At 39.2% G+C, this 13,442-nt stretch overlaps 2 protein-coding genes across 3 annotated transcripts; both read right to left on the bottom strand.

The window, feature by feature from the left end:
• Positions 1–8,306: 8,306 nt before the first annotated feature.
• Positions 8,307–10,231, bottom strand: LOC132792635 (glutamate transporter polyphemus). 2 transcript variants are annotated; one of them, XM_060802070.1, is made up of 6 exons: positions 10,141–10,231; positions 10,040–10,081; positions 9,826–9,976; positions 9,293–9,772; positions 9,053–9,231; positions 8,309–8,787 (listed from the first exon to the last, which is right to left on the bottom strand). In XM_060802070.1, the coding sequence occupies exons 1-6, from the start codon at positions 10,146–10,148 to the stop codon at positions 8,379–8,381; spliced, it is 1,269 nt and encodes a 422-aa protein (XP_060658053.1). In that variant the 5' UTR covers positions 10,149–10,231; the 3' UTR covers positions 8,309–8,378. The 2 variants fall into 2 exon arrangements, with proteins under 2 accessions (XP_060658054.1, XP_060658053.1); XM_060802071.1 differs by lacking the exons at positions 10,040–10,081; positions 10,141–10,231 and having other exon boundaries at positions 8,307–8,787; positions 9,830–9,904.
• Positions 10,232–10,283: 52 nt separating this feature from the next.
• On the bottom strand, positions 10,284–13,067 carry LOC132792634 (proton-coupled amino acid transporter-like protein CG1139). Its single transcript, XM_060802068.1, has 9 exons — positions 13,022–13,067; positions 12,610–12,838; positions 12,494–12,547; positions 12,273–12,423; positions 12,084–12,205; positions 11,211–11,437; positions 11,022–11,152; positions 10,774–10,952; positions 10,284–10,713 (listed from the first exon to the last, which is right to left on the bottom strand). The coding sequence occupies exons 2-9, from the start codon at positions 12,726–12,728 to the stop codon at positions 10,287–10,289; spliced, it is 1,410 nt and encodes a 469-aa protein (XP_060658051.1). The 5' UTR covers positions 12,729–12,838; positions 13,022–13,067; the 3' UTR covers positions 10,284–10,286.
• Positions 13,068–13,442: the final 375 nt, after the last annotated feature.

Here is a 13,442-nt window from a genome sequence, read left to right as displayed (position 1 = left end):
AACAAGAGCCAAATGCGAATAAGGATGAACGTATATTTCATTTGTTAGAACACTTATAAAAATATTAAAAGGGAAATACGTTTAAAGAATACAGGTCAATTTTTACTTTTCATTTTATATACAATACAAAGAGAACAATGTCAAGCACATAATTTGTAGAGGAACAAATATTTGCAAATATCTCACTAAATACAATTTGATACTGCAACGATTTTTAAATAATTTGGTAAATTGAATATTAAGGGTTTACATATAATGTTTTATCGCAATATCTTCAGACGGATGGGCACACAGATAAGGTCAATAAAATTGAATAATTATTAACCGAAAAGCAATAAAAGACATAAAAACAAGCAAAGCAACCAAAAAGCCTTCAGTTTTTGTTATTACTTTAAGTACATTATGAAATATCAAATATATTCAAATGACTTCTTTGTTAAAAGATTAATACTAATTTTTTTATTTTAGTTCATACATTCCAATTAAGACATCTTATTTTTATTCGCTTATTGTTTAAAACTACAATGCACCTCGAAAGTTGCGAAGGTCTGCTGGTTAACCAGACCTTGAACACGCCAGCTACATGAGCGTTTATCGCCTCCACTTTGTTGACAATTCCCAGCGCCTGGCTGCCTGTATAGTGGCAAAAGATTTGCCACACATGTTTATTTGCACAATCCAAACACTTGATAGCGAGTGATAATGTTGGAATACGGCTGCCAAACCGCAGCGAGAACAGTTTCAACTGTTCCACTATTCCAAAAATAAAAAAAGGGCTTGAAATTTGCAACAATATTTTTTAGCGCATTCCCACGCTTCTTAATGACGCTCAGAGAACAGAGAAATCAAATTAATATACGATATAAAGCGCTGAAAACTGAAACGAAATGCTGATAAGATATTTATTCAGGTGCTGCGCAGTAATCACCCACAAAAGTGTTGGCGAAAAGGTAAAGCGAGTAATAAAAAAAATTAAAACCAAAACCAAAAAAACAATATAAAAAGGGAAATGTGCAAACGCAATTTAAGTCGGAGTAACTGAAAAGTGAACCGTGAGAAAATTACACCCACAGATAACACAAGACATCAGAACTCTGAAGACGAGTTGTAGCAGAGTCTTGAGCGATAAGCGTTTTGCATTGTGACGCAATGTACGATTGTATGTGTGTGTGCGTGTGTGTACAACTGAAAAATTACTATTTACCAAACGGTCAAGGCAGCGACTGAGCGAACGAACGAACGGTTTGAGTAAGAGTTTAAAGTTCGTGCACAGTCAAAAATCAAAAATTGTATCTGACGGATACACACACGCGCAGTATTGGCACTGCCTCTGTATGTGGTTTATTTTCGTGCGTTGTGGTTCTGCGATAAGCACAGCGTGTGAATTTTGAGGAAAAAAAAACAAAACATTCCGAACTCGACTTCGTCAGTTGCTGTATGAGTATCTTATGGATACACGCGCTCATAATTTTGTTGGCGCCCGTTAAGCCATCATCATCGAATTGTATCTCCGATGATATTTCAGCAGCTGTACATAAATCACTCGGATGCGTATGCACAACCTTTGAACCGGCAGATTAAACTGCCTCAAGACAAAATCGACAAAGTCGAAGTCGAAGTCCGTGGCCAGCTGCATAAATTGAACGGCAGCCAACAAATTCATTTGGATTTTAACTACTGTTAATTTGCAATTGATGTTTGACTGTTGGCCAAATCGATTCGCTGCGCTACAGTTGCACACAGGTTTCTCTGCAACTGATCGATGCACAGATAAATGCATCTGAAAAGAGAGAAAGAGATAGAGACTTACTCCCCTTTCTCTCTGCATCTATTAGCTTGCTTGGCAGCTTAATGTCAGTGGCACAATGTTTGGGCCATGTTTATTGGGATTAGTTGCTAAAAATTATGACCAATTTGTCGAGTTCAATAAGATGCAGCCAAGCAAATGCGAATACTATATAGGCAGGTGGCAGGTTGGATGTGGCAGCAACTGCGGCAGCGAGTCCCCAAGGCAGGGACATTGCAACAAAATCGCCTTTCAAGTCAATTGCATGCAAATGCAGTCAGTGCGAGTTGTGCGATGCCACAACACCAACACCGTAGAAGGCGTCTCGCATGTCTCTCGCACTTATTTTGCGTACATTTTTGGTAACACAAAATTAAAGCCTTAAACAGATAATGCGCTATCAGGCAGACTGACTGTTGGCCGCATTCAATGCAAATCTCTGTGTCTGTGTGACGTCTGGCGAGTTAATAGAAAATTTATAATGCCACTCGTGCCATAAATTTGCAACATACACCCACATGTGTTGTGTCAACGTTGCAACGCTTTGCGATACGCCAGGCGGCAGAGAAACGTGTGGGAAAAAGTTGTAATTTGCAGTTGACAAATACGCAAAGCTTCGGGGCTGGCAAAAATTAACTCATATTGCAGCCAGCAGCAGCAGCAGCAGCACTCGAGCTGGCAATTCGAACTTGCTGTTTGGAGTCAAGTCAGTGATTTATGTGCACAGCGCGGCCTACGAAAATGTGTAGCAGCAACAGCAGCAGCAGCAACAAGGAGTCAACTGCCTCGTCCTTTTGCCTGAACAATGGGCAATGGGGCAGTGGGAGCTGCTAGAGTGGCTAACCAATCTCCTTGCTTTTGCCTACCTGCTGCTGCTGTTGCTGCTGTGTTGGCGTTGAAGCTGCTGTTGCTGCTGCTTCTATTCCCGCTGTCGACGTCGCTGCGCCGCAGGCTGCAATTGTCTGCTTAAAAGCGTTCATTCTGTCCACAATGAAGCCACATAACTTGGCCGCAGTTACAGGCGGCCCAGGCAGCCCAGGTAGCATAGACATACAGTCAGACAACGAGTCGTGCCCCTCCATCCAACTGGCTGCCTTCGATGTGATGATTTATTGTGGCTGCGCCTGCAGCGACCTCCTGCACACTGCCTCCTCTTTAACCCCCTCCGAGTTCTTACTCGGACTCACACTCAGTTCGGTAGCCGTTGTTCGTTTTGCAGTTTGTTCGAATTGAAACTTTATTTAATAAGTTGATGTTATTTGTTAACTGAGCCAAAGGCAACGCGCTGCGAAATTATGTTGCTCCCGGCTGGCTGCTCCTGTCCTACTCCTCGCTGCAGCGATTTCTAATGCACTCATGGCACACTGGCTGCAACATGGCCAAATGTTTGGCCATAAATCAATTGGCCAACTTATGCTTAGGCGTGGGTTACAACTGCAATACATCGATTTACTTGCTTAAATTGTTGTTCAAAGTGCATTAATATTCAATTGGCTTTCGCATTTGTGCTTAGGGCTAACAACTCATTTGATAAGTTTAATTTCACGATTTACAAATAATTATACTGGCAATTAAATGTGAAATTACAAACAGACAGAAATGTGGCCTAAGGTCAAATGTATGAGCTATAAAAAAGAGTTTTCAATAGTAATTAAAATTTAATTAATATGGCCAAAGGGAAGCTATTTTTGTACTATAACTTAACTATAAAATAGTTTAAATGAGACTTTTAAATTTTTACGACTACAAATTATTCCTTTTTTAGAAAAATAACTTTATTTCTATGAGCATTCTATGTGGCAATCCAATTATATAAATGATTTATTGGCAAGTGGTTATTAATTTTGAGTTAGTAACTAGTTTATTGAATATTCTTAATATTTCTGCCAATTTTGAATTAGTAAATAGTTTATTTAATATTATTAGTATCTCTGCCAATTTAGACTTTTTAATATGTCATAAATTAAAGTTCTACTTATTTATGGTATGCCCTTCGGTATATTTGAGTATTTTACGGTATATTATTGGGTATATTTGACGAATAATACCGCACTGTTTTGATTTTATTTAAAATAGCACACTTGACTTTAGCTTTCTTACTTATTTTTCATTTAGTTTTTTGATACATCACTCATTAAAGTTTCATTTTACTACTCAATTAATTATTTAATCATCTAACATAATGACGATTTATCATTGAATGATTTTAAATTTCTCTAAGATTTTTTATACATCAGCGAAATTACTTCTCCTTCTGTATTATCTTTAATTTACTCACTCTTTCATTTGCTTTGCAGTTCATCCCTCATTAAAATTGCTATCAAATGTACTTGCCTTATTTGAAGGACCTCAGCAAATCAGTGACCCAATTGGTTGCGGCTATTAAGTTGATATTTTGCGGATTCTTTTCATGTTGCATTTAATGGAGTGTGTCAATGCATTGTATTAGAAAGTACGAGTGCGGCGAGTGCGTCGTGTCACTTTAATCTGAGCCGCAGCATCTGGCTAAACACTTGCTGACAAATTGCTGATAAATAAACCACAAATGCGAGAGATTTGCAATAATGCCTTTCTAATTTCATGTGTGCCATGTGCTGTGTACGCTGTACGCTGTGCGTTGTGCGTTGTGCGTTTTTGCAACGCTCCTTTGTGGCAGCAATGCATGCAAAGCGCACAAAAACAACAAGCAACAGCCTTCCTCCTGGCATGGCGCCTCGGGCCTTTGCAGGCTAAAAAGTCCGCAGGCTGTGCTGCAATTTTAAACATTTTCCACACGTAATGCGAAAGTTTGAATCATTTGTCCACAGTGCACAGAGTGCAGTGCAGCAACTTGCTTTTTTTTCATTTAAAATTCTTGTCACAGACATGTAATTGCAACGCGCCGCCGTCCGCCAACTCCAGAGTTCCCGACTCCCGACTCCCAACTCCCGACTGCAGACTCCCGACTTAACCGACTAGCGAGTCCCGCAGCAAACGGATCTATATTGCTATTGGCCAGGCCTATTGACAATGCGTTTGTCAGCAGCAGCAGCAACAGCAGCAACATCTGGCTGTTGCTGCCTCTGGCGCTGTGTTGACACAGATAAGTGCGTGGCGGCGGCGTCGGCAGCGATAAGTAGCGTTTTATGCATTAATTTTTGCCACAAAGTGGCATTATTTATTACGCATTAATGCGCTGAATTAACGTTTATTTAATTAATATTAATGCTGACACAGCAGCAGCAACAAGAGCTTGCAGTAGTTGCTGTTGCTGGTAGCAACAAAGTTGTCAGTTGTTGCTTCACTTTGCTGTTGTTGGCTGCTGCTGCTGCAACCGCTTTTAGTTAGTTAGGCATGACATTTTGTCTATAGATTTTGGGCAGCCAGGCAATTAAAGGTACCGCTAACAGACATTACCTGTCCAGGCAGTCATTCAGTCAGTCAGTTCAGGCAATTGTCAGTTGGCTAGACAACATGTTGCTGACATACCTTCCAAGCATGTTGCTGCTGCTGCGGCTGCGACTGTGGCTGCTGCTGCTGCTGCTGCTGGGCTCTGAAAATTTGGTGCAGTTCAATGGGCGTCTTTGTCGGCATCTTTTGTGTCGCGTCTCCTACACAACACAACTTGTGTCTCTCCATTTTTGACATTCTGACTGTTGCATGTTCCGTGTTGCATGTTCGTTGGCTGCTCTTGCCGCACAGGTCAAGGCCTTGGGGGCAGCATAATCAACGAGTTGATGACTTTGGCGACTCTTGACGTGTCTCCGACTTTATCCAACAACCTACTCAATAATCAGCGACTGCCGCTGACCGTTAAATTGTGCAAATATTTAAACAAAATTTGAAGAAAAAAAAATCGAAAGTATTTACAACCAAAAAAAACCAATAACTTCTCTCTCATTTCTCTTTTTTTTTATTAAGGAGAATATTTCGATAAACCAATATTTGCGTTAGGTCGAGCATAAGATAACGACGGGCACGACATTTGTAATCCATCAGTGTCGGGGGCGGCCTCAGGCCTCGTACTCATACTCAGATTCAAACACTCACACATTCAAAGAACGCACATTGAGTAGGTTTTTTGGGCGCAATAAACTTTATAATTTATAGACCAATCAGACGTGAATCGCACGCACTAAAACAAGTGAAAAATCATAGTCCAAACACATAATGCATCAGTGGAGATCAGAGAGGCAGGCAATTTATAGGATGGCCATGCCAATAGACATCGCGCAGCGGGTTGTCAAATCGAACTGCACAACTCCCAACTCCAACTTCAGTATCTCGACTCTCGACTCTCGACTCTCTTGGCTGGCCAATTGATTTATACAAACGGCAAAGCAACGGAACACAAATTGGTTGCCGAGGATCGCAGTGGATAGCTCCTTCGGAATGATTTGTGGCACTTTGGCGCAATCGTCGCATACGCAGAACTTGATGCTTGCGCCTGCTGCACACTGTTTAACCTTTTGCCCTCCACTTGGGCCACATGGGTGGAGTCGTCTATGTCTGTGTGCTGCACGTGTGCCACATTTTCATTGGAAATCATTAGCCAAAGATCGCTGGCATCAACTAACTGAACTGAACAATGTTTGTCTGTGGTGAACAAAAGAGTCTTGTGGCTTTTGCATGCCGATTGCGTAGCTAATTAGAGCCATAAATGCGAGTGCGCTCAAATCCCACGTTGAACTCACTCAAAGCCCCGATGGATTTGACGGAAAGTGATATGCAGGCGTTGGCAAAAAATGTTTCTCCAGGCCAATAACAACACCGGTGGCAGCAACAACAGCACCAACAACAACAACAACAACAACAACAACAACTGCAAACAGATGTCGCCTGTCGGCCGTTTGCCCATTTAGGTTATGTCGGAATCCAACACCAGTTTATCAAGCGACGGCCCAAACAATAAATTACGCAATCCAAACGCTCAACTGCAGTCCATCAATGGCATAATGAGGCAAGCGGCGGGCCGCCCCAGCAGCAGCAGCAGCAGCAGTGGCTGCCACAGCACTTGCAACAGCGGCCCCAGCGTAGAGATGCATTACCATATCGGCATAAATTCCGGAGCATCGTTAAGTGGGCCTGACTCGGCGACGTCGACAGACAAACAGGCTGCTGCTGAGGCTGCTGCTGCTGCTGCTTGTGTTGTGGCAAGCAGGTTGCCTCGGCCGCATGCCACATGCCAGGCTCTACGCCAGATTGGTTACCCAGAGACTGCCACCTAATGAGGGAATTACCGGCAATGCCAATGTCGACATCACCATCGATAATGGGCTGAGCACTCGTCAGCGGAGGTGGAGTTGTGAATGCTGTTGGTGTTGAACAGTTGGGAGTTGCTTGCAATTGCAAACTGTGCCATCTTACCGCCCTCTCTGAATATAACTCATTGATGTTTACTTCAGTAAAATTATTTAGTAGCGTGTTCTTATGCAGTACACAATGTAATTAACGAAAATATTATTTTATTATAGAAATTTATCACTACACAGAAAAAAACAAGTAAGAAAGTTACAGTCGAGTGTGCTCGACTGTGAGATACTCGCTACCCATCTTGAATAAAAGAAAAATAGTGCAATATTTTATCAAAATATACCAAAAATACAAATATACTAAAATATATCAAATGGTATATTTGGTATATCGATAAAGTACCGCATTCAAAATATACCATAGACGGCACAATATACCAGAATGTCAGCCAAAGCAACTAAGAGCCCCAGTAAGTAGGCGTTTTTGCCCATACAAAAGTATTTCTTTAATAACTTCGACAATTTTTATGTGATCGCAACAAAATTTTCAGGAATCATAACTAGTATAGTAATTATTGTATATACCAAAATTCTCAACTCTAGCTTTAATTCGACTTTTTTGATTTGAAGGGGCGGAAGTGGGCGTGGCAAAAATTTGAAATAAACTTTATCTGCGTGCAAACATAACAAATGCTGTCGAAATTATAGCTCTATCTCTTATAGTCTCTGAGATCTAGGTGTTCATACGGACAGACGGACAGACACACAAACAGACAGACGAACATGGCTAGATCGTCTCGGCTGTTGACGCTGATCAAGAATATATATACTTTATAGGGTCGGAAATGCCTCCTTCTACCTGTTACATACATTTCCTATCGGCACAAGGGTTAGCGGGTATAAAAATCGTTGCGAAATAAGATTTGTTGAACCGGAAAATGTTATTTCAACATTCTTTTTTTTGATTAAAAATATCTGATATTAATATGATTCAATCTAGATTTTGTCTCTCTACGTACTCGTGCCCTTCTTTAATTATTTGATTATATTTATATTTTTATATTTATTGTACATTTTATACATATATGTATTTATATATAAAGGAACTATGTGTTTTTATTGTACAAAAATACAATTTAAATAGACGCATTACTTCTACGTTTTTCAGAAATTATACTATCCAAAATACATACATAAAAAGGTACTTTACTATTGACTTTATTACTCATTTCTGTTTCTATAACACTTGTCAATATACAAAAGTAAATATAATATGATTGCGTTTATATTTACTTTTTTTAGGTTTTTTAGGTCGTTGCAACCTCAGTTGTTGTATCTTTCGCTGTTGTTGTTTCCTCGGACTATGTAAAATATTCTTCAATCATTTCCACGAACGCTGTATAACTGCCATAAAAGAATATAATTGATCCAAAGATAATTATAAGAATATTCTTCCAGAGTTTCCATAAAAATTTGCCATAAGAATCGTGGTACAAACACAACTCGATGAAGCATGGGAATATCAAATTCAGCACCGAGATGGAAAAAGCACCCACCAACGATAGCAATGGACCCAAGTTGGGAAATGCGATGCCATTTAATGTGGTTAACAGGACAAAGCAGATACGTACGATATATTCAACCATGTGAGGATTTTTAAGATCGCGCTTCTTCAAATGATCCATGATAATGTTGACGGTGACATATCCGCTAAGTGGATATGTGAGAAATATGGCAACAGCTATGCCCAATTTGATTATCTGAGCGAGACTGAGAATAATACAAAAATGTTTAATCAAAATGTGCTTTAACGAGAGAGAGAGAGAAAAAAAGAAGATGAATATAAGATGGTAAAGAAAGATTAAGGGGCAAAAGTATATGCTAAGAATATATATCTTATATAGTAAATTAATAAACCCCTCTTCAGTTTTCTTTCGGAGTGAAGGGTCTAAAACACACATATGGGAAAAATATACCTATTTTCTGTACTCTCTACATGAATATAGTGAAATCAAACATGCAAAATTTAACTTACATTTCTTCAACTGGAATATTGAGAGTTATAGTCGCTTCAGTGGCATCACCGTAACGCCAGTAGCCAATCAATCCGAAGAAAATATAAAGTATGCATATCAATATCGCGGCGACACTCAGAACACCCAGCCAACCCAAATATTTCTTCGGCTCTGCCATTTTTGATTCAATAGCGAGCATCTAAAGAGAAACCGCAAGAGTTGGAAAATGTCCTCTAAATATTTCGAATAGTCTTACTAACCACACCCACGGATGATATGGAAAACAATACAATGCCTAAGGCAAAGGGTATTTTAATCAGGTCCGGGAACATATTTCGCTCCGATATCGATGGCAGGCCACGGAATAAGTACCAAAATATAGCCAAGATTCCGAGCAGAATCAGACATGTAGCGAGTATATTGCTGGGCACCAAATACTTCAGATGTCGCAATAAGAATAATGGAATGCAACAAATGCCAACAATTGCGATCAAAATCCGAAGATCGATTTTAGCAAAATACTCTTCAATGAATTGTTTCAAGTTGACAGCCACAAAAACAATATAGACAACATTGACACCATAATGCGATAATCCGAGAATAATATCCACCGAATATCCAGCTGCCTTGGATAACCAACGACAACATTTGGGTCCCTCTTCAAAGGCGAACTCCATTGTCTCATGGAACGTCATATATGGGACTTTTTTTCGTCTACACGACTCCACCATGCACATGATCTGTAGAATAAGTTGGGCATAGTAATTAAATGTGAATAAAACTATTCTTTTACCAGCAATTCCATGCCATAAATAAGCACAAACATAGACAGCACAGTTAGAACGGATCCACCCAGAACGCCAGTGAACTTAAAGGCTAAAGGCATGGCCAAAATGCCAGTGCCAATAACGCATTTCACCAATGAGAAAAACGCATCCCAGACGCTAAAGAAAAGTGATACTATATGGAGTATATATATATCTATATCTGTAGAAGTTAAAACTTACGTCAGCGGAACTTCCACTTCTCGACTTGCATATGGATCATAACTGTGTGTGGACATTATATAAAAGCTAGATCGCATAAAGCTAAGATAGATTTAACTTACTCTGCCATTAATAACTTTTAATTTTGGTAAACTGACTAAATATGCTTTATGAAGACAACAGTACAACTGAAAATGGGAACTAATTTTAATATTTTTAAAGTAATAGTAAAAGCCAATACGATTGTTAAACTACAAATCTTTACTTCTCAGTTGTCGATGTCTTTTAGCTGTTCTCGCATTAATGCCAATGAGGTTACAGTGCCTGCAATGCCGCCACCCAAACCCACAACGATGAATGCCAATGAACGGAAGAATAGAAGCTTAAAGCGACCATAGCCCTGATCGTAGCAGACACAGAGATTGATAATGCCCGGATAGATGAGACCCACTTGAGCTAGACAAAAGGAGCCAACCAGCGAAAGCAGCAATCCAAAGTCCGGATAGGCGATGGCACAAAGCACAGATGCAATCACCATGGCCATGCGCACCAGATACTCAAGCGATCGGGTTGCATTATCAACCAATCGAGGCAGCATATAGTTGCGCCAGATTATCTCGATCGCAACGTAGCCCTGGAGGGCATAGCTGAAAAAGATGGCCAATGCCAGCATGGCTCTAACACATTGAGGCAGTCTGTAAAGCAGTCGATACTCGGATTAATGTGTTGCTTAAAATATTTTAATTTAAGCTTACATTTCATTGATGGGCAGATTGTTAAGTATTGAACTGGCGGTGGCATCGCCATACTGCCAATAGCCGAAAAAGCCAAAGGCTGCATAAAACGCAATCACAATGAACATGGCCCGATTGAGTATGCCAAAGGTGCCCAAATAATGTTCAGGCTTTTGCATGTTCATTCGCAGCGTGAGGATCTGTGGGATAACGCATTTTACAAGCGATTTGATTAACGATGGGAAACGAAACAAAGTGTGTGCACTTGCCATGCCAACAGATTCAATGGCAAATAATATTGTGCCAAAGACGAGGGGATAATGTGTCCACACCTGAACAGCTCGACGTTCTTCCAGACTTGGCAAATTGCAGAATATGTAGCTACAAATGATTGCAAAGCCTGTAATGTAAGTTGGATGAGTACACATTTAAATATTAAAACTACATAAGATACTTGCTTGTCAGCATTAGCATATTTGAAACTATCGCAAAGGGTACAAGATACTTCAGATCTCTTATGAGAAAGGTCAACAGAAGCGGCAGCGTGAGCAGCGCCATATAGAAACGTATGTCAATGGGCCGCAAATAAATGTCTCCCAATTCCTTGACGCTCTTGGCCACAAACACAACGTACACACAATCTACGCCAAAGTGATAGACACAAAGAAAGACATCCACTTGGCAGCTGAAAAGTATAGTAGAACAAAATTGATAGTAACAGATGGTATATTTTAAATGTAGTAGTATATTGATCTATGAAATATAGTTTTCGGTATATTATGGTATTTTTTAATAATACTCGTAAATGAATTATATAAATATTTAAAGCTAACATTTTCCTAAGAAGAATAAATAATCATTAATAATAATCATAATAAAATTATATATTTTGAATGTAGTAGTATATATAATATGCGAAATGTATCTTTGGGTATATTCTAGTATTTTTAAATAATAAATTCAGGATATAAATAAATATTTAAAGTAAACATTTTCTTAAGAAAAATAAATAATCATAGTAGCAAATAATATATTTTGAATGTAGTAGTATATGTATGTATATATACCATATTCTAGTATTTTCAAATAATAAATTAAGTATATAAATTAATATTTTAAGTTAACATTTTCTAAAGAAGAATTAAAACAATTCTCAGAAAAGGTCAGCTAAGTGTGTTAAACATTTGTCATATCTTACTTTAAATGTAATTATGACGATTAATTTATTCATATTATTACTTTATAGTGCCAGAGAAACCTTCGTATTCGGTTGAGGGTTAATACGAGCATCACAGCTTACAATTAAATAATAACTTATTTGCTAAACTTACGCTAGCAATTTGCCAAGAGGCTGCAGCCACTGTGGTCCATTGAGAACTGCGAGTTCCATGGTCTCGCTGTAGTTGAGTGTCGAGAACTTGTGACGTTTGCACAGCAAGTTGATATCATTGAGCTGTGGTCAAAGGGAAATCGCATAAGCTGAGCTGAGTATTAAAATAAAAATCTTGAGCCAAGTTTACCAGCACGTGCATGGCATAAACCACAAAGGAGCCGAGCAGAATTGTGCTAATCAAGCCGAGCAACCAGCCAGCATTATAGTATGCTCTGGGCATGGCCAGACAACCCGTGCCAAGAGCGCATTTGAGCAGATTAATAAACGCTTCCATATCGCTAAGTATAAGGTATTTAGATTGAGAGTCGAGAGCTGAATCTTACGAGTATTTCATTGATTGCTGCATACGTAATTGGATGTTCCACGACGTGTTCAATGTGCGAATTATAGGATAGCCCAGAGCTAAGGATAATGGGTCAATATATATATATATATATGGACTTGAATGACTCATCGCAACTTACCCCAAGTTGCGTTGTAGAAAGTGAAAAGCCCGCACATGAATCGGTTGCAACACATCCCTCAGCTCCTTGTTCATTTGTATGGAGAAACGCCGACGACTTGGCATCTTAGGGGGCAACATTTTAGGCTAGAGAGCATTCCACACACACACAAGCATATAAATGTTTTACATGTATATTTATTGTGTTGTTCAGGGCCAACTTGGTTGGCAATTATGCAAATGGTTAAGAACTAAATGCGAAGAGTTGAAGGCAGAAGATCATAAGTTGTAGTTGTTTGAATACTCTTTTTTGAGAGGGATTTATTTGAAATTAATTTGTGAAAATATTTGCACTTTCAAAAGAGACTTTTTGTGTGTTTTTATGATAAGAAAAAAATATTTATTTAATTTAAAAATATATGAATTAGTCCAACTTTATTTATAGTTTCCTAATTGTGTACTTTTATTAATAGAAAATACTTGGCATTTCAGAGTTGAAGGCTTAACTTAGTTGTATCTTAGATATTTAAAATATATTTATGACTTAAGTTGAATAAAATTTCAAATACGCAGGGTATTTCAACTTCATTGTTGTGCTAAAAGTTTGCTGCTTTATGGCTTTTAAATATTAGCATGGCCCAGAGCATTGCTTCATTCCTGGAAATTAAGAACAACGAAAGCAGCAGCGCGGAGAGCAACAAATGTCTGTTGTGTGGGCGTTTAAAGCCTGCCAAAGTGATCTGACCATGAAGACGCTGGCCAGTGGAGAGTGGCTTCTGCTGCTACCTAAATTATGCAGCAGCCCGCTGGCGATTAAGGCGGCAACGAGGAGGCAAGAAGAAGAAGACAAGCTGG

The sequence above is a fragment of the Drosophila nasuta genome, chromosome 3 (assembly GCF_023558535.2).
Source record: "Drosophila nasuta strain 15112-1781.00 chromosome 3, ASM2355853v1, whole genome shotgun sequence".
NCBI lineage: Eukaryota > Metazoa > Arthropoda > Insecta > Diptera > Drosophilidae > Drosophila > Drosophila nasuta.
Note: the sequence above shows the minus strand (reverse complement) of the source record. Positions and strands in the feature narration are given on the sequence as shown.